The 21,346-nt window shown below is 45.9% G+C and overlaps 1 protein-coding gene across 2 annotated transcripts in view; it reads left to right on the top strand.

The window, feature by feature from the left end:
- tenm3 (teneurin transmembrane protein 3) overlaps positions 1-21,346 on the top strand; it is a 593,227-nt gene that overhangs the window by 333,001 nt on the left and 238,880 nt on the right. The window contains exons 5-6 of one of the 2 annotated variants that reach the window (XM_078215099.1): positions 4,882-4,980; positions 17,612-17,850. In XM_078215099.1, the coding sequence (XP_078071225.1) occupies positions 4,882-4,980; positions 17,612-17,850 (338 nt within the window). The remainder of the gene's footprint in view (positions 1-4,881; positions 4,981-17,611; positions 17,851-21,346) is intronic. The other variant, XM_078215101.1, reaches the window with a different exon arrangement.

Below are 21,346 nucleotides of genomic sequence, written 5' to 3'. Positions count from 1 at the left end.
TTCCAACAATAGTGAATCCAACCATTTCCCTTTCCTTCCCCTTTATCTGTACAGCGTGCAAGAAACAATACTTTTCACTGTATACAAATACTTGCGACAATAATAAATCAAATCAAAATCAATCACCTTAAAATTTGTGCTCTTTGGTTCTTGAGGCTCCCACAAATGGGAACAGTTTCTCCTCGTCTTCTCTGCACAGATCTCTCATAATTTTGAACACCTCTATCAAAACACGTCTCAATTTTTTGCTTTTCTAAGGAGAAGAACCCCAACTTGTCCAAACTATCCACATAACGGAAGCCCATTGTCGCTGGAATCATTCTCAGAACCCTTTCCTATGCCTTTGCTACAGACTTCACATTCTTTCCTCAAGTGAGGTGGGCAGAATTGAGACCTAACCAGTGTTTCACAAACCATTCAGTACAGGGATTAGGTACCTGAAAAAAAAACCTGAGGATGTCTCACTGCCACAAAGCTATGTCCCAGCATGAGTCAATCAATTCCGCAAGAGGGGAATACAATATTCAAGGCTGGGGAGGGGGGGGTGAAGGGGCAAGGATGATAAGCTATGTTTTACTGAGAGATGGATGAGGAAGAGGGCCTTGACTCAAAAATTACACATCTCTAAAGTTTAAAGTTTATTTATTAGTGTCACTGGTAGGCTTACATTAACACTGCAATGAAGTTACTGTGAAAATCCCCTAGTTGCCTCACTCTGGCGCTTCTTCGGGCACACTGAGGGAGAATTTTAGCATGACGAATGCACCTAACCAGCACGTCTTTCGGACTGCGGGAGGAAACTAGAGCACCCGAAGGTGCAGTGGTCATTTGAAAACTTCTATCAGGCTGGGGAGAGCCAGCATGGATTAATGAAAGGTAATTCATTCCTGGCAAATCAGACTGAATTTTTTGAAAAGGGGATGAAAGCAGTGGACGGGGAAATGTCTATTGATGTCACTTAATGAACTTGATGGACTTCCAGAAGGCATTGGATATAGTCCTTCATGAGGAGACTGTTTGTCAAAATTGAGGCAACTGGCATTAAATGTATCACTAACAGGGCACTTTCTTAATGAGGAAAGGCTAGAAACAGTGCAGGACCAAATGGATCCAGATGCACAGATCTTTAATATGTCATGAATAGGTATGGAAAACAATCAAAAAGCCCTTTATATCATGGAATCCTGACAGTGCAGAAAGAGGCAATTCGGCCCATCGAGTCTGCACCGACCGCAATCCCATCCAGGTCCTATTCCCGTAACCCCACATATTTACCCTGCTAATCTCCCTGACACTAGGGTCAATTTAACATGGCCAATCGACCTAACCCACACATCTTTGGACTGTGGGAGGAAACCGGAGCACCCGGAGGAAACACACGCAGACATGGGGAGAACGTGCAAATTCCACACGGACAGTGACCCGAGGCTGGAATTGAACCTGGGTCCCTGGCGCTGTGAGGCAGCTGTGCTAACCACTGCCCTTGCATCAAGAGGACTGGAAAACAAGAGGGTGGAAGTAATGCTTCAGCCCTGGTTGGGTCATAGCTGGAGTACTGCGAGCAGTTCAGGATACTACATCTTGGGAAGGATATATTAGCCGGTGTTTTACGACCTTGCTCGGGCGAGGCTTGTAAAATCCCGCCCGAAGCCAACGGAGAATTCCATTCGGCGAGCCTTGGGGCGGACGTGTCGTTAAAATTCCGGCAGTTGGCTTTGGAAGGAGTGCAAAGTAGACTTACTGCAATAATGCTCCTGGAATCCAATGGTTAATCACTCTGAGTAGAGATTAGACTCATAGCAAGCCATTGTTGTATTGCCTGGAATTTTAAAGTTTAAGAGGTTTAATTGAAAATTTCAAGATTACAGGGGAACAGAGAGGTTAAATGTGGATAAATTCTTTCTGCAAGTTGGGATCTATTGCTAAAATATGAAAAACAGAATGAGGGCTTTTGGCATGATAGTCAGAAACACTTCTTCACATAAATACTGTCATCTGCAAATGGTAATTGATGGTAGACCAACTGTTAATTTCAAATCTGAGATTGATAGGATTTATTAGAACCATAGAATTCCTACAGTATAGAAGGAGGCCTTTCAGCCCATCAAGTCTGCACTAACTCTCTGAAAGAGCATCTTACCCAGGCCCACACTCGCCCCCCCCCCCCCCCCCCCCCCCCCCACTAATCTCATAACACTGCGCATTTACCATGGCTAATCCACCTAACTTCTCATAGAATCATAGAATTTACAGTGCCGAAGGAGGCCATTTGGCCCATCGAGCCTGCACCGACAACAATCCCACCCAGGTCCTCTCCCCATAGCCCCTATATTTACAATCCTAGTCCCCCAGACACTAACGGACAATTTATCATGGCCAATCAACCTAACCTGCACACCTTTGTACGCGAAGAGGCAATTCAGCATGGTCCATCCGCCTAACCTGCATATCTTTGGACTGTGGGAGGAAACCAGAGTATCCGGAGGAAACTCACGCAGACATGGGGAGAATGTGCAAACTCCACACAAGCGGTCACCCAAGGCCAGAATCGAATCCAGGTCCCTGGTGCTGTGAGGCAGCAGTGCTAACCACTGTTTTGCCCCAAAGATTATTAAGGGTTAAGAGACAAAGGCACTTGTATGGATTTAGGTCACAGAACAGCCTTGATCTCAATGAATGGCAGAACAGGCACACTGGAGTTGTGGAGGGGGCTGGAAGTGACCTGCTCCTGTTCCTATGTTCCTAATTACTATAACCCCAGTGCAGCACTCATAATTACCATACACAGCTGAAAATTGTTCAGTTTTTCTTTAAGTGGTCTGTATTTCTCCAAATGATAACAATTGTTTTTCCAGTGATGTCACAAGGCATTTTATACACCCTTATTATTAACAGCCTTTAGAAGCGGCCAAAATGGCATTATTTAATGTTTTGTGACACTTAATTTATTACCTCAAATTGTTCCTCATTGCTGCTAACATGATTACATGTGAGGGAGGAAGGAATCGAAGGTTGTGCCAAAAGCGTTAAGTGAAGAAGGGTGAGAGGAGGCGATGGCCTTGTGGTGTTATCACTAGACTATTAATCTAGAAGCTCAGCTAATGTTCTGGGGACCTGGGTTCGAATCCTACCACAGCAGATGGTGAAATTTGAATTCAATTAAAAAATTCTAGAATTAAGAATCTACTGGTGACCATGAAACCATTGTCGGGAAAAACCAACCTGGTTCACTAATGTCCTTTCGGGAGGGAAATCTGCCGTCCTTACCTGGTCTGGCCTACATGTGACTCCAGAGCCACAGCAATGTGGTTGACTCTCAACTGCCCTCGGGCAACTAGGGATGGGCAATAAATGCTGCCCTGCCAGCGACGCCCATGTCCCACAAATAATAAAAAAAAGGAAGACTTGTGTGGAGCATCAACATTGGCAGAGAGCAATTGTGTCAGATGGCCTGTATCTGTGCTGTACATTCTATCATGTTATAAAGAAGACAAAAATGGGGCTGAGATTTATGGTGCACCATGGTCCCTGCTCTCCCAGCTAAAATGTTGGGGCAGTTACCGCCGACTACCTCGCTATCTGCCCTGCAGTGACTTAGCGTTGACTTCCACCCCTGTCTGATGGAATTGACCAGAGGCGCTCACATCCCAGCTGCACCAGACCGTTGTGATGGTCGTGGCTGGAACTGCAGACAGTCCCACCATGTCAAGTAGCCCAGGTGTGTCTTGAATCAGGGGTCTAAGTGAGGGAGGTGGGGGCAGGTTCAAAAGGCTTGGGAGGAGTGTTTGATGGGGGAATGATCTGGTGGTGGGGAGGGTGCCCTTGATGCGTCCAAGAGGCCCCCAAATTAAGTTTGTGCCCCGCGCAAATTCCCCTTGTCCGACAGCAACCTGCACAGTTACAGCTGCTGGATTTCACAGTTGGTATAGGCCACCCCCACTACAGGTGAAATATCAGAGGGGCTGGGAGGAGGTCCTTAATTTACCCTAGGATGGGCGCACCGTTTCCTGTGGCCTCCATAAAACGTTAGCCTGGGCTCGGGCAAATGTGTAGGCGGATGGTGGGGCAGCTACACGCAGGATTTTACAAGGCCCATTGCCTTCATACCTGCTGCTGGAGGAGCATAAAATCAAGCTCCTGCCCTTACCGTCATTTAAGATCGAATTGGATGGCACTGCGGGTTTTATCTTTGGAGAGTGAAGCCAGTCGTGTAATCCCAGAAGCAAAGCCTGAGCCACCTCATGAGTGGAAATAACTAACGTGTAGAGTTGTCATCTCCATTGCATTCCATTTATAACACATGTACATACACAGCACGCAGCGATAATTTTCATCGGACTTCTGAGAAATCGCACAAAGCGGCTGGCGACATCATTACCTCAGTGTTGGAGCTCGACTGGGAATATGATCTTTCTTTCCCGCAGCCATGAAGGAGCAATAAATAAGTGGATGTTTCTAGGCCGGCAGTGAGGCATGACAAATATCCCCACAAACAAAGCTGTCTCTGGAACACCTCAGTGAGGCAGGAATTGTGGATCGCCCTGACAAGTGGCAATAATTACCACAACTCATCACCCGAGCCGCTGGCTTCGAACCGCGCATGTATATTGAACATCTCTTTTATCCGGCTTCACAAGTGAGGAGATTTGTAAACCAAAACAGCACCAGCAGTCTCCAACCACACAGAGCGTCGCAATGGCGTTGTTGTATTTCCTTTTAACCTGAATGGCACCTTTACTGCAGAAAACAACTCGTTCAAACGCAGTCTATGTCTTTTCTTTTTAAAATGTATACGTAGTTCCCTGATTGCTGTTTATAATGCTGATGGTAAATGCTTCCCCTGACTTCCTTTAACATTTTATATCTCATTTCTGCACATAGAAAATTAGCAAAGCAGGCAGTTCTTGAAAATGGGCATGACAACCTTATAGAGATGGATGTTTTTACTCCACCGTGTCACGATGGGAGTTACGGGGACGGGTACGTCATTCCGAAAAATTCCAGCAGTCAGTGACGTGAGCCGCCAGCACAGAGTCCTGTATATTAATGTAACAAGAGAACCAACTATAATTTCTTCAATAAATTCTTGAATTTTGTTTTCTCGTTGATGGCGTTTGTGAGCCCGGAGACCTTTTTCTCTGATTTCTCTCGAGTACAAACAGGCTAAATTACTGACCATGGAAACATTATGTAACGAGGTAATAAAGGAAATCACTCGTCTGGCTGCCTTGTAACAACTCCACTTCCCGGCCACCCAAGCTGATCTGCTATTGTACAACAATAACCGTTAAACCTGTGTTAGCAACTTAAATCTTTTTGTTCCCTTCGTTGTCATCGGCTGTCTACTTTCCGATTTTTTTTCCCCCGTCCATGATTTCTTTGCTCTGCAAAATAAAGTCTAGTTTGATGATGGGGGGCGGGGGGGGGGGGGGGGGGGAGGGGGTGCTATTTTGTGAATAGGTCATTTTAAGAATACTTTAATTAAGGTGGCCCCAGCATGTTGCTCAGCGGTAAGCATGTTCAGTCCCAACATGACTGAAATTGTAAATGCGTATGGTGGAGGAAGCATGGCCATGATTAATCATAGAATCCCTATCGTGCAAAACGAGGCCATTTGGCCCATCGGGTCTGCACCGCCAACAATCCCACCCAGGCCCTATCCCCGTAACCCCACATATTTACCCTACTAACCCCCCTGACACTAAGGGGCAATAGAACATGGCCACCCAACCTACCTGCACATCTTTGGACTGTGGAAGGAAACCGGAGCACCCGGAGGAAATCCACGCAGATACGGGGAGAACATGCAAACTCCACACAGACAGTGACCCGAGGCTGGAATTGGGCCCGCGTCCCTGGCGCTGTGAGGCAGCAGTGCTAACCGCTGTGCCACCATGGTTGGTGGAGGAGGTTTTCCTTGTGACAGGTACATCCTGGTGGCACGGTGGCACAGTGGTTAGCACTGCTGCCTCACAGCTCCAGGGACTGGTGTTCGATTCCCAGTTTGGGGCACTGTCTGTGTGGAGTCTGCACGTTCTCCCTGTGTCTACGTGGATTTCCTCCAGGTGCTCTGGTTTCCTCCCACAGCCCAAAGATGTGCAGGTTAGGTGCATTGACCATACTAAATTGCCCTTAGTGTCCCGGGATGCGTAGGTTAGAGGGATTAGCAGGGTAAATACTTGGGGTTACAGGGATAGGCCCTAGATGAGATTGTTGTCGTTGCAGACTCAGTGGGCCGAATGGCCTCCTTTTGCACTGTATGGATTCTATGATTTTCATGGTGCTTCAATGCAATCTTCCAGAACAGCCAGACTGTTTGAAGGAAAACGATGGGGATGTTTAGCAATCTTCCAATAGAGAGGGAGCTTGCTGGTTCTCAAATCATCCAACTGGAGGTTTGGATCTGATTGTTCTGATCGAGATGGGAAATGGGAGGCAGGACTGATTCCAGCTGGCATTCCCTGTCGCTAGGCTGCTGAGCAGTGGGATTTTCATGGAGCCGGGGTTATGATGACTCTGTCGTCCGGTTAGTGGCCAAGGAGGCGGGAAATCAGGGTCTACATTCTGACTCGAATCGGCAACCACTGCTCTGACACGCTCATTTAAAGAAACAAAAAATGAGCAAATCCTTATCAAAGTGGCTGGGGTAAACGGAGAGCGGGATCTCGGGTTAGAGTGGGGAATGGTTAGTTGTCAAAATGCCATAGCTTCTCAGTGGCTTTCTCGTCCAGATGAAATTTCCCATCAAATAAAACTGACGTCCTCATCAGGATGGAGCTGAGAGCTCCAAGCAGCTGCCCACTCCAGTGATAGTCTCGATGTGTCAGAAGGCAAGATCTTAAACATCCAGATGAACTCAGCACGCCCACTTAATGAGGTGGGCAACCTCAAATTTCCTGTGCACCACCCCTCCCCGTCCTTGGGAAAGACAGCAGAGTCGGGAACTGAGGCGTCAGGCCAGCACATGAGCCGCAGACGCCATTTTCTTTGCCGTGCCACTTCTGTTCCATCCCTCCTAGAGACGGGAAAGTCTGGCCTCTACTGTGTAATTGTAGGATATTCAACCAGGAGTTTGTGGTTCCAATTCTCTTCCCCTCCTCAGCCCCGTTGTAAAGTTCCAGGATGGACAGTTAAGTTGGCCATTGGGCTGCATTCCACCTGATTTCCTGGAAGTTAAAGAAAGTTGCAGCTGGAACATAGTCAAGATTACATACTATTGAACCTGAGTTAGTGAAGAAACATTGACATTTTTAAACGGTCAACCATCATACCGCCCATGCCCATGCTTCATAGAATCCCTGCAATGCAGAAGGAGGCCACTTGGCCCATCGAGTCTGCACCCGCTCTCTGACAGGGTATCTTGCCCAGGCCCACCACCCCATTCTATCCCCGTAACCCCACACATTTACCATGGCTGATCCATCGAACCTACACATTTTTGGACAATAAAGGGCAATTTACCATGGCCAATCCACCTAACCGACACATTTTTCAGGCCATGGGAGGAAATCCACGCAGACACGGGAGGAATATGCAAACTCCACACAGACAGTCACTTAAGCCGGAATTGAACCTGGGCCCCTGGCACTCTGAGGCAGCAGTGCTAACCACTGTGCCACCGTGCCGCCCATTATTGTTACGCAAACAAAAATGGCAGCCAATTTACACACAGTGAGAACACACACGCTGAAATTGAGATGGACATTTTAGATGAGGAATGTTGGATCAAAGGAAGTTTCTTTCTGTCCTTCCTGCATCATTCCTTCACGTTCCCCTGAACAGGCGGTAGAGTCCTCAGTTTAATGTTTTGTGTTTGCTGGCAATCCCTCAGTAATGGACTGGTCTCCACCAAGATTAGGCTATCAAGTTATTTATTTTTGAAAAAATATACTTTATTCACATAAATCTGAAAGTCACGTTACAGAACATTTTAAATTGTTACAACAGGAAAGTCCAATGATGTTCACATTTTCTCCAGAGATCGAACATAAGAACGTAAGAACATAAGAAATAGGAGCAGGAGTAGGCCATCTAGCCCCTCGAGCCTGCCCCGCCATTCAATAAGATCATGGCTGATCTGAAATGGATCAGTTCCACTTACCCGCCTGATCCCTATAACCCCTAATTCCCTTACCGATCAGGAATCCATCTATCGAGATGCACTCTAAAGTGCTTCAGTTCAGTAATGAGAACCATAGAACCCCAACAGTGTAGAAAATCGCAACACCAGGGTCCCAGGTTCGATTCTGGCCTTGGGTCACTGTCTGTGTGGAGTTTGCACGTTCACTCCGTGTCTGCATGGGTTTTCCCCAAGTGCTCTGGTTTCTTCCCGCAGTCCAAAGTTGTGCAGGTTAGGAGAAATGGTCGTGCTCAATTGCCCTTTAGTGTCCAAAGGTGCGTCGTTTGGGTAGATCATGGCAAATGCGTGGGACTATGGGGATAGGATGAAGGTTGGGGTGGGGGAGGGGGGAATAGGTGGGCCTTGGTAAGATGCCCTTTTGGAGAGTCCGTGCAGACTCAGTGGGCCAAATGGCCTCTTTCTGCACTGCAGGGGTTCTATGGTTATCGAAACATGAGATTTTGAGGGGCTAGGTTCCAAGAGGATGTTTCGTCTCCTGTAGGAATCTCAAACTGGGGATTGGGGGGGGAGGTTACAGTTTCAGAAAAAGAGGAAAAGACTGAGATGGGGTGGAATTTTTTCTCTAAGTGTTAATCTTTGGAACCTCACCCCAGAGAGCTGTGATGGCTGAGGCATTGAATATATTTAGGTTAGACAGATTTTTGATCTTCCAGGGTTATGGGGGACAGGCAGGAAAGTGAAGTTGAGATCACAACCAGATCAGCCAAAACCTTGTTGAATGGTGGAGCAGGCTTGAGGGGCCAATTGCTCCTCGTTCTTATATTCTTAAGTTCAGGCCCAGGTAAAATGCCTCCCATACCGATCTTGCTTCTTCAGCTTCCTCCCCTCCTTTTAAGATCCTCTTTGAAACACATCGCTGACTGAGGTTTTTTGTCGCCTCTCCGAATCCCTTGTTTTTTTTGGCTCTTCATCTGTGTTCTTCGTGTCCCCTTGAGGCACTAGCGGACACTTTCTTTCCCTGCGGCAAAGGCACTATATGAATGCTAGGTTCCTATTGTTGTAGAATGAGGTAGAGGAAATGGCTTGGGTGACTGCAAGCCTAATCGGAAACGGCCGCTTTTGAGGAGGCTTTGGAAAAGGGCAAGGAGAATGGGGGTCTGAAGAATAGAATTTGTGGGGACAGGGGCAAGGGAAGATGGTGAAGCAGTGTTGGCGCAATGCCTTCATTTAACACAGCCTGCTGCTTGCAGATCTGAATGGGCGAAAGTAACGGCAACTCGTAATAACCCCAGAAACATCAAAGGGCACTAATTTGTTGGAATCATATATTTACCTAAAAATCCCATTTCCCTGGCTAGCAGATGAGTGATTTTTTTTTAACGAACTCACAAGGCATATTCATTAAAAATGCCCAGGCATTAGCATTATAATGGCAAAGTAATTTTGAGGACATAGACTGATTAATTTGGAGGTTGCAGTAAAACTTAATTGGATTATATACCAGCTAACATCCTTGAGAAATGAATGCAACTTGTTCAAAAGTGCAACCTGATTTTACCCCGAAGCCAATTTTGATCTTTTGACATGCTGATTGCTCGTGTCACGGCTTGCATCATTTTCTGTCTGTACCTTTACAATCCTGAAATGTGGTAGCTGTTTGCATTGATGTCTCCAAGAAAAGTTGAGGATTGCGTCACTTTGCTAATTTTTTTTTTGTTCTTTAGTCAGTTATCTTCCATTTGCCGCAGCGAACTGGCCTGAATGTTTTTTAATTTGATAAAAGAGGCCTGAAATTTACCCTTGCATTGTGTGACGTTCTTTTTCTATGTGCTGTCTGCATGAAAGTTAAAAAATGCTTCTCACAGTTATCTCCCTGTGCTGCTGTCTCTGTAGTTGTAGTTGTTGTGCCTGGTATTTTTAAACCATTATTCGCGTATATTGTTCATATTGTATTAAGCAAATCTGTCAGAGTTTCTATGTTGGTTAAAATGGAGTACCCATTGAGTTACTATGTGTACAGCCTGGAATGGAATGCATTAGCTCAGGAAGACTGCATATTCGACTCCCCCCTTGGCCACCCCCACTTTGTTATGCATAAGCTGGTTGTGATGGTGGGAGGAGTGCTGAGATAGGCTTCAATGCCCGGGGACTATGTAGGGGTAAAGGCTCTCTGCTCAGTCTCTTTCTGACTGGACCTGGCTTGCCCACCAATGCTCCCTGTCTGCATGAAGAATGATCACTTTGTACAGTGCCCGTGAATAGTACCCCAGGATCAGGGAGGACACACCCAGAAACTGGGACATTTAAAAATAGGAATGTATCGAGAAATTTAAGAATGTGAACAGTTACTGTGAACAGTTTTTGTTCCCTTTTTTAAGGAAAGATATATTGGCATTGGAGGCAGTCCAGAGAAGTTTGAGTATCAGTGTCACAAGTAGGCTTACATTAACACTGCAATGAAGTTACTGTGAAAGTCCCCCAGTCGCCACACTCCTGTGCCTGTTCGGGTACACTGAGGGAGAATTTAGCATGGCCAATGCACCTAACCAGCACATCTTTCGGACTGTGGAAGGAAACTGGAGGAAGCCCACACAGACACGGGGAGAACATGCACAGATAGTGGCCCAAGCTGAGAATCGAACCTGGGTCCCTGGAGCTGTGAGGCAACAGTACTAATCACTGTGCCATCCGTTGCAAAAAACTAGTGCTTTGAATATAAATCCATACCTATTTCTGTGTCTCAGGATGTGAAGGCATTAGTTGTTATCAGTTATGGATGTTTTTTGACATGTTTTTATAATCAATAACATTAACAGAAGCACTAAAAACACAAACCCACCTCCTTTTATCATACTCCACGGCAGGTTCAGATTTAGACTTGGCAAGAGGCAGCATCTTTAGCAGTGTGAACCACTGTGCCACTGTGCAGTGCCTATAAAAGGTTCTCTAGATTAATCGCAGGTATGGAGGGATTTTATTATGAGAAGAGGTTTGACTTGATGTATTATTGTCACATATACTGGGAAATAGTGAAAAATATTGTTTCTTGCAGGCGATATAGTCAAAACATACCGTTCATACAGTACATGGGGGATAAGGAAAGGAGAACGTGCAGAATGTAATAGAATCATAGAATCCTTACAGCGCAGAAGAAGGCCATTTGGCCCATCGAGCCTGCACCGACCACAATCCCACCCAGGCCCTATCCCCATAACCCTACTTATTTACCCTACTAACCCCCTGACACTAAGGGGCAATTTAGCATGGTCAATCAACCTAACCCGCACATCTTTGGAGTATTGCAGTTATAGATAGGGTGTAGAGAATGATCAGCTTAATATATGATAGGACCAATCAAAAGTCTGATGACAAAGATTTAGTAGGTTGGACCTGTACTCACTGGAGTTTGAAAGAGTGGGAGATGACCTTATTGAGACATAAAGGATTCTCGGGGGGCTTGACAGGGTCGATATTGAGAGATTGCTTCCCCTTGTGGGAAAGTCTAGGACCAGAAGGCATAATCTCAGAATAAGCAGTTGTCCATTTAAAACCGAGATGAGGAGGAGGGTGGTGAATCTGTGGAATTCTTTACCACGGAGAGCTGAATCAAAGAATGATAGAATCCCTGCAGTGCAGAAGGAGGCCATTCAGCCCATCGAGTCTGCATCAACCACAATCCCACCCAGGCCCTATCCCCGTAACCCCACATATTTACACTGCTAATCCCCCTGACACTAGGGAGAATTTAGCATGGCCAATCAACCTAACCCGCACATCTTTGGACTGTGGGAGGAAACCGGAGCACCCGGAGGAAACCCACGCAGACACGGGGAGAACTGTGGAGACTGGGTTGTTAACTATATTCAAGGCTGAGGTAAACAAATTTTTAATTAATAAGGGAATCAAGGGTTATGAGGATAAGGCAGGAAAGTGGAGTTGAATGTTATCATATCAGATTAGTCGTGATCTCATTGAATGGCGGAGCAGACTTGATAGGCTGAATGGCCAACTTCTGTTCCGATGTCTTAGGATTACTTGCTTGAGTAAATGGTAGGATCTCATAAATAACATTATGTGAAGCTGCCTGGGTTGCTCACAAGCTTGGAGGTAACAAGTGAGCTCTGGACTGTCTCATCAGTGGAGACATTTATCATACCTTACTAATGTCCATCAAGCTTTCTGTTTAAACCGCAGAAATAAAAAGCAGTCATTTTTAAGCAAATTTGTTTTGAGGGCATCACAAGCTTGGTGATGTGAATAATAGCTCCACGGCCCCCAGGCACTGCTCTGGCATCATGCATATCGTAACTGTTTATGGTTAATGACAAGACTTCTTGAATGGAGGTTGGACAGGTATTCTTATCAGTGAGGTAACATCAACTTGCATGTCAAAAGAATGAAATAGCTCATTTCAAGAGAGTTGTTACTGCACTGGAGAGAGACTTTACACACAAATAGAATTAACGGCCATTTGACCCAGTGGATCTCTGGTGTTGCATGCCCCAAATGAGCCTTTTCCCACCTTAATTTGTCTCACTCAATGAGCACATCATTCCATGCCTTTCTCACTATTCTACTTTTCTATCTTCTGTTTAAGTCCATTAATGCTTTTCACTTCAACCACCGTATGTGGGGGCAGCACAGTGGTAAGCACTGCTGCGTCACAGCACCAGAGACCTGGGTTTGATTCCTGGCTTGGGTCACTGTCTGTGCGGAGTCTGCACATTCTCCTCGTGCCTGCATGGGTTTCCTCCAGGTGCTCCAGTTTCCTCCCACAGTCCGACAGACGTGCTGGTTAGGTGTATTGGCCGTGCTAAATTCTCCCTCAGTGTTACCCGAACAAGCACCAGAGTGTGGCAACCAGGGGATTTTCACAGTAATGTCATTGCAGTGACACTAATAAATAAACTTTAAAGCTTTAAACTTTATGGTTGCAAGATCTGCATTCTAACCAATACTGAATTTCCTACAGGATATATTAGTGACCATCTTATATTAATGACTGCTAGTTTTGGATTGCCCAGTAAGTGTAACTATTTTTTCTTTCTTTATCCTGTCAAGCCCCTATCAGGTTATCTCTCCACCTTCTCTTTCACGGAGAAAAGAGCCCCAGTCTGTTCAGTCTTTCCTGATAGTAATAGTCTCTCAGATCTAGTATCATTCTTGTAAATTTTGTTTGCATCTTCTCCAGTACTCCTTTATCTTTTTCACAGTGTGGTGACCAGACTGTGCACACAGCTCCAAAGTGCAGTAAGCAGTTTCCTTTCCAGTAGTAGGGTACCAGAAAGTAAACTCTGCGCAGATATGCCATTGTGGAGTTGAACCCCCTGTCCTGCTCTTTTGACGATTTCTGTCCCAGTCTTTCGCTGCACTTCACATACAGATATAAGACATTTTAGTGACAGACTGAATCGTGACCAGGTGAGATCATGTTCTTCACCATAGTATGGGGATGTCCCATTCGAAATGTCTGACAGGAACTTCTCCAGTTGAAATGTAACCACTCAGAAAGCTGAAGGTCACTCTACACCACGGGAAGCTATTGAATGTCACATTAAGGACTTCTGTCCTAATGGAAAAGTCCCCAAACTCTCCCTCATCCCCTGATTTCTCTCTTCCATTGGGTTTTGTAACTCTCATCAGGCTGTGGTTCCACAGTCCCTTGGGCACATCTTCCAAATGACCATTCCAAGGGGATGAAATTCCACTTCCCTGGGGCACAAGATGGCCGGCAGCATTTTGAACGGCCACTTCGCCCTCCACCGAAATGTCCCTTTCGCTTACTCCAAGGTTGTGGTGTGGCTGACTGTTTTGAACCCCTGCTGTAATTAAATATTTCCATACAGAGGTCCGGACTAAGGCAGTGAGTTTTGACAGAATATTTGTCTGTGGAAATATCGTGTCTGAGTTATAGAATCATCGAGATTTACAACATGGAAACAGGCCCTTTGGCCCAACTTGCCCATGCCGCTAGGTTTTTACCACTCAGTCTCAATCTCATTCAGCATTCACACTTTTTAACATGAGGTCACCGGATGGTGACTACAGAACAGAGAGGCTGATTCTACTCCTGTTTCCTAACTTCTATCTGCTGAGAGATCAATTGAAGCGTGCTTACTGCTACCTGGCTGAGATACAGTGGCAGAGTGGTTAGCACTGCTGCCTCACAGCGTCTGGGACTTGGGTTCGATTCCCGACTTGGGTCACTGTCTGTACAGAGTCTGCACATTCTCCCCATGTCTCCATTTTCTCTGGGTGCTCCGGTTTCCTGATTAGGTGCATTGGCCGTGCTAAATTCTCCCTCAGTGTACCCGAACGGGTGCCGGAGTGTGGCGACTAGAGGATTTTCACAGTAACTTCATTGCAGGGTTAATGTAAACCTACTTGTGACACTAATAAATAAACTTTAACTGAACACAGGAAGGGATAAAGGGATTGACCCAGAGACATTTATTCAATATTGCGTGCGGTTTAAAGAACAAAGAACAGGCCCTTCGGCCCTCCAAAACCATGCCGATCAAGATGCCCTAACTAAACTAAAAAAACACCTTCTGTCCTTACTTAGACAGTATCCCTCTATCTCCTCCCTATTCATGTACATATCCAGATGTTTCTTGGATGTCGCTAATGTGTCTGTTTCCTCCACCTCCTCTGGCAGCACATTCCAGCGCCCACCAGTCTCTGCGTGAAAAACTTCCCCCGTACATCTCGCTTAAACTTACCACCTCTAACCTTGAACCTGTGCCCCCTTGTAGTTGATTTATCCATGAGAGGAAGGGAAGGGGCGAGGAAATATAAATGAGTGAGTTAAGGATTTCCGAGACACAGCAGCGGAAGAACTGGTGCTTGTCTCATATGTTTTACCTCCCAATATATTTCTTTTGTCAGTGTTGATCCACTGTCAAGTATGTACCCATGTCATGTGCCACAAACTGATGTTGGAGAAGTTTTAATTCCACTGGGAGATCTGGGAGAGGGTAGAATCAAGGGGACACAGTTTAAGAATAAGGGGTCTATCACTTAACACTGAGATGAGGAAAAATCTTTTCTCTGAGAAGGTCGTTTGTATGTCGAATTCACTTCCCCAGAAAGTAGTGGAGGCTGTGCTGTTGAATTTATTCAGTAAGAAGTTTAACAACACCAGGTTAAAGTCCGACAGGTTTATTTGGTAGCAAAAGCCACATTTTGGTGGCTTGGAGTCCAACGCCGGCATCTCCACATCATGAATTTATTCAAGGCAGAATTACTCAGATCCTTGATCGATAAGGGAGTCCAGGCTTCTGAGGGGCAGGTGTCAAAACATCAGATCAGCCATGATCGTATTGGGTGGCCAAGTGGGCTAAAAGGGCTAAATGGCCTCCTCCTGCTCCAAAGTCTGATGTTCCTAAGTAATGGATGGAGAGGACTTAAAAGTTTTTATAGTAAAGTATATTTATTAGTCACAAGTAAGGTTTACATTAACACTGCAATGAAGTTACTGTGAAACTCCCCTAGTTGCCACATTCCGGCACCTGTTCGGGTCAATGCACCCTAACCAGCACGTCTTTCAGACTGTGTGGGAGGAAACCGGAGTCCCGGGAGGGGACCCACGCAGACACAGGGAGAACGTGCAAACTCCACACAGATAGTGACCCAAGCCAGGAATCGAATCCAGGTCCCTGGCGCTGTGAGGCAGCAGTGCTAACCACTACGCCACCGTGCCGCCCTTAATCATCGTAGGGAATGCAAGAACAGCATGTGAAATTGGGCAGGACAGAGTCTAAAACCAAACAAGTTCTTGTGTGTATAGCTGGTGCAAGAGTGGGTGGTAACTGAGAGGGACCACTGTGTTAATATTGGGTTTTCAAATCATCCTCTTAGTTTCAATCCCTTTACCAAATCTTCAGCAGGTGACTCATTTTGAGAGGGCTGCAATATACTCAACTGCAAAGTATCACTTAACATTGCCAGAAGGTTCAGTGTGAAAAGAGTGACCGGCCTCCCTAACCAGGCCTGCAGGAATTGCACTGCCCTGCCCTAGGCTGATGAGAGAGATGTTGCCATTATCTCTGAACTTGCCTTTGGATTTAGACTTGTTCTTGCTGTAGAGGGAGTGCAGGGAGGTTTTACCAGACCGATTCCTGGGATGGTGGGACTGACGTGTGAGGGGAGATTGAGTCAGTTAGGATTATATTCACTGGAGCTCAGAAGAATGAGGCGGGATCTTCTCGAAACCTATGAAATTCTAACAGGTCTAGATGGGGTAGAGGCAAGAAGGATGTTCCTGATGGCTGAGGAATCCAGAACCAGGGGCCAAAGTCTAAGGATACGAGGTAAACCTTTTAGGATTGAGATGAGGAGAAATTTCTTCACCCAGAGAGTGGTGAGCCGGTGGAATTCGCTACCACAGAAAGCAGTTGAGGCCAAAGCATTACGTTTTCAAGAAGAAGAAGAATTAGATGTAGCACTTGGGGCAAAGGGGATCAAAGGGTATGGGGGAAGGTGGGATCAGGCTATTGAGTTGGCTGATCAGCTATGATCATAATGAATGGTGGAGCAGGCTCGAAGGGCCGAATGGCCTCCTCCTGCTTCTATTTTTGCTATGTTTCTATGAGTGACTGAAAGGACACTTCTCTCAGCTGGAGACACATTTGCAGGACTGGACTTGGTGTTGCTGAGTCCTGGACTTGGTGTTGCTGAGTCCTGAGGTAGGTGACATCGAGCTCTTTTAAGTTGGATCGTTTTTAATGTCAAATTGGGAAGTTTCACTCTGGACTGATTTTTTTCTTGGCAGATTAAGCCCAAAACATTTTGTCATGCCAGAATGCAATAGTTGAATCAAATAAACAGGCAAATCCTGCAAACAAAAATTAAATCTCTTTGGAACACTGGTTTGACTTTTTCAATAAAAAACTGTCAGAATTTTTAAATCACTCCTCAGAATATGAGCAGCTAAACAGTTACTTAGCACTATTGTGTTCAAGCAAAGTAGGTGGTTATGCACTTTTAAAACAGTCAAAGGGATCAGTCCCCTGGTAACGTACTCCTGTTTTTCCCAACCTCAATGTTAAGCAAGAAGACTTAATGGACGCGATCTTACCTGTCGTTCACGCCACGCTCCCACTGCAGCGAAATCGGAGAATTTGGTGGCCAGCCAAATCTCCGTTCACTGCGGCAGGATGGGAAAATCCCGCCGGTATGAACGGTAGTAAGATTCCAGCCAATGTGTTGAGTAAATATTCCCTTTAACTCAGTGTAGGAGATGCCTTGAGGAGTATTTCTGTTTGTGGAATCAGTCACTTGGGTTTTTGTGTGAACACCGCTTGGAGTGCGTTTTCCTTTTCCCCCAATGCCATTTCCAAGCCCTTTCGACCATCTTAAGCTGCCATGTTTATCCCCTGCGCTTTGGCATGTTTGTATGTTCAACCCCACTGTGCGAAAACCCTTGCTTTTGTGCACTCTTATCATCAAGCACCCACCCCGTGTGGCTCTTGTGTCCGTCAGGGCTCGCTTGCGTATCTTCACAAGTCTTCTCCACTCTTTTGTTTCCAGGCATTTCCTCTTCAAAACCGGAACAGGGACGACGCCATTATTCAGCACAGCCTCGCCCGGTTACACCATGGCCTCAAGTGCCGTCTATTCGCCGCCTCCGCGCCCACTGCCCAGGAACACTCTTTCCAGAAGTGCTTTTAAGTTCAAGAAATCGTCCAAGTACTGCAGTTGGAAGTGCACAGCCCTTTGTGCAGTCGGTGTGTCAGTCATACTGGCCGTACTGCTGTCTTACTTCATAGGTAGGTGCTTAGCCGCACATCATTAGCTCGGTCGTGTTTTTCTATTGTCTCTGAAGGAAGCACGCATGATTTCTGAATGATTTGTGGCATTATTTATATCGAAAGGTCACGCTTAATATTAGAGACATTGTTGTTGTATTTCCAAAAGGTTTGACAGCAGCGACCATGATGGAAGCATCTTCCCCTTTGGGGTACGCTTTCTCTTGCTGCTGTTTCATTTTGATGGGTACCCTCGTGAGATCTGCTGATATTTGAAGATTTTTTTAGTGCATGACCCAGTCACTTACATGAGTTGATGAACGGATATCAGCTCAGATCGAAAAAGCATGAAAACGTTACCTCTGGAAACAGGAAAGGGTCCCAGTGCAGTTTCTCACTGAATCCTGGAATGAAGCAGGTTTTCAATCTCTCTCTCTCTCTCTCTCTCAGCCGTTTAGAAAAATTTGGAATTTTACATCAAAATAAATTCAGGCTGCAGTACAAATCCCAAAGAGAATACAAAATAAATAAATCATCGACAGATCAAAATGTATTTATTGTTGCGATTGTTGTACATCTTTAAAGAAAATACCATTTGTAATGGAAATGATGGATGTATACTTGCACTTCTAACCTTATCCATGTGTGTAATTTTTAACTATGTGCATTTTGTAAGGGTAATAGTGCTTCCTTTACAACTCGTGCAGTTGACTAACAACAATTGACCTCCATGCCTCTAACTAGGGTTCAGCAAAGCAAGTCAAGGGTCTTGCTCCTGGTCCCTGACCATTGGCACATAAGAACATGAGAACTAGGCGCAGGGATAAGAAATTTAGCCCCTCAAGCCTGCTCCGTCATTCAATTCACTCATGGCTGATGTTGCCGTGGCCATTTTCCTGCACATTCTCCATAACCCTCCAGACCATTTCCAGTTAAAAAATCTATCTATCTCCTCCTTAAATGTACTCAGTATCCCAGCATCCACCGCACTCTGGGGTAGTGAAAATCACAGATTCACCACCCTTTGAGAGAAATAGTTTCTCCCCATCCCTGTTTCAAATCTTCTATCCTTATTACAAACAAAGAACAGTACAGCACAGGAAACAGGCCCTTCGGCCCTCCAAGCCTGTGCCGCTCCTTGGTCCAACTAGACCATTCGTTTGTATCCCTCCATTCCCAGGCTGCTCATGTGACTATCCAGGTAATTCTTAAACGATGTCAGCGTGTCTGCCTCCACCACCCTACTTGGCAGCGCATTCCAGGCCCCCACCACCCTCTGTGTAAAAAACATCCCTCTAATATCTGAGTTATACTTCGCCCCTCCCACCTTGAGCCCGTAACCCCTCGTGATCGCCACTTCTGATCTGGGAAAAAGCTTCCCACCGTTCACCCTATCTATCCCCTTCATAATCTTGTACATCTCTATTAGATCTCCCCTCATTCTCCGTCTTTCCAGGGAGAACAACCCCAGTTTACCCAATCTCTCCTCATAGCTAAGACCCTCCATACCAGGCAACATCCTGGTAAACCTTCTCTGCACTCTCTCTAACGCCTCCAGGTCCTTCTGTGGTGCGGCGACCAGAACTGGACGCAGTACTCCAAATGTGGCCTAATCAGCGTTCTATACAGCTGCATCATCAGACTCAAGCCTTTATACTCTATACCCCGTCCTATAAAGGCAAGCATACCATATGCCTTCTTCACCACCTTCTCCACCTGTGTTGCCACCTTCAAGGATTTGTGGACTTGCACACCTAGGTCCCTCTGTGTTTCTATACTCCTGATGGCTCTGCCATTTATTGTATAACTCCTCCCTACATTATTTCTTCCAAAATGCGTCACTTCACATTTACCTGGATTAAATTCCATCTGCCACCTCTCCACCCAATTTTCCAGCCTATCTATATCCTGCAGTATTGCCCGACAATGCTCATCGCTATCCGCAAGTCCAGCCATCTTCGTGTCATCCGCAAACTTGCTGATAACACCAGTTACACCTTCTTCCAAATTATTTATATATATCACAAATAGCAGAGGTCCCAGTACAGAGCCCTGCGGAACACCACTGGTCACAGACCTCCAGCTGGAAAAAGTCCCTTCAACTGCTACCTATGGCCGAGCCAGTTTTCCACCCATCTAGCCACTTCTCCTTGTATCCCATGAGCCTTAACCTTCTTAACTAACCTGCCATGTGGAACTTTGTCAAATGCCTTACTGAAATCCATATAGATGACATCCACGGCCCTTCCTTCGTCAACCGCTTTTGTCACTTCCTCAAAAAACTCCACCAAATTTGTAAGGCACGATCTCCCTCTTACAAAACCATGCTGTCTGTCACTAATGAGATTATTCCATTCTAAATGCACATACATCCTGTCTCTAAGGATCCTCTCCAACAACTTCCCTACCACGGACGTCAAGCTCACTGGCCTATAATTTCCCGGGTTGTCCCTGCTACCCTTCTTAAACAATGGGATCTCAATCGCTATCCTCCAATCCTCACGGACCTCACCTGTGTCCAAAGAAGCGACAAAGATTTCCGTCAGAGGCCCAGCAATTTCATCTCTCGTCTCCCTGAGCAGTCTAGGATAGATGCCATCAGGCCCTGGGGCTTTGTCAGTTTTAATGTTCCCTAAAAAACCTAACACTTCCTCCCTTGTAATGGAGATTTTCTCTAACGGGTCAACACCTCCCTCCGAGACACTCCCGGTTAACACGTCCCTCTCCTTCGTGAATACCGATGCAAAGTATTCATTTAGGATCTCCCCTATTCCCTTGGGTTCTGAGCATAATTCCCCTCCTTTGTCCCTGAGAGGTCCGATTTTCTCCCTGACAACTCTTTTGTTCCTAACGTATGAATAGAATGCCTTAGGATTCTCCTTAATCCTGCCTGCCAAGAACATCTCGTGGCCTCTTTTTGCCCTTCTAACTCCCCGTTTGAGTTCTTTCCTACTCTCTCTGTATTCCTCCAGAGCTTCATCTGTTTTTAGTTGCTTGGACTTAATGTACGCCTCCCTTTTCATTTTAATCAGATCCTCAATTTCCCTGGTTATCCACGGCTCTCGAATCCTACCTTTCCTATCTTTCCTTTTCGCAGACACATGCCTATCCTGCAGCCTTATCAATTGTTCCTTAAAAGACTCCCACATGCCAGACGTGGACTTACCCTCGAACATCCTCTCCCAAGCAACGTCCACCAATTCCTGCCTAATCCGGCTATAGTTAGCCTTCCCCCAATTTAGCACCCTGCCCGTAGGACAGCACTCATCCTTGTCCATTACTATCCTAAAGTTAACAGAGTTGTGGTCACTATTTGCCACATGTTCCCCTACCGAAACTTTGACGACCTGACCGGGCTCATTTCCCAGAACTCGGTCCAATCTCGCCCCCTCTCTAGTCGGGCTATCTACATACTGTTCCAAAGAACCTTCCAGTATGCATTTTACAAATTCTAGAACTATGACCTCTTATTCTAGATTGTCCCACAAGAGGAAGCATCTGCTCTACGTCTACTTTT

This window comes from Mustelus asterias, chromosome 6 (genome assembly GCF_964213995.1).
Source record: "Mustelus asterias chromosome 6, sMusAst1.hap1.1, whole genome shotgun sequence".
Classification (NCBI taxonomy): Eukaryota; Metazoa; Chordata; class Chondrichthyes; order Carcharhiniformes; family Triakidae; genus Mustelus; species Mustelus asterias.
The sequence above is the reverse complement of the archived record's forward strand: the minus strand, read 5'-3'. Positions and strand labels throughout refer to the sequence as shown.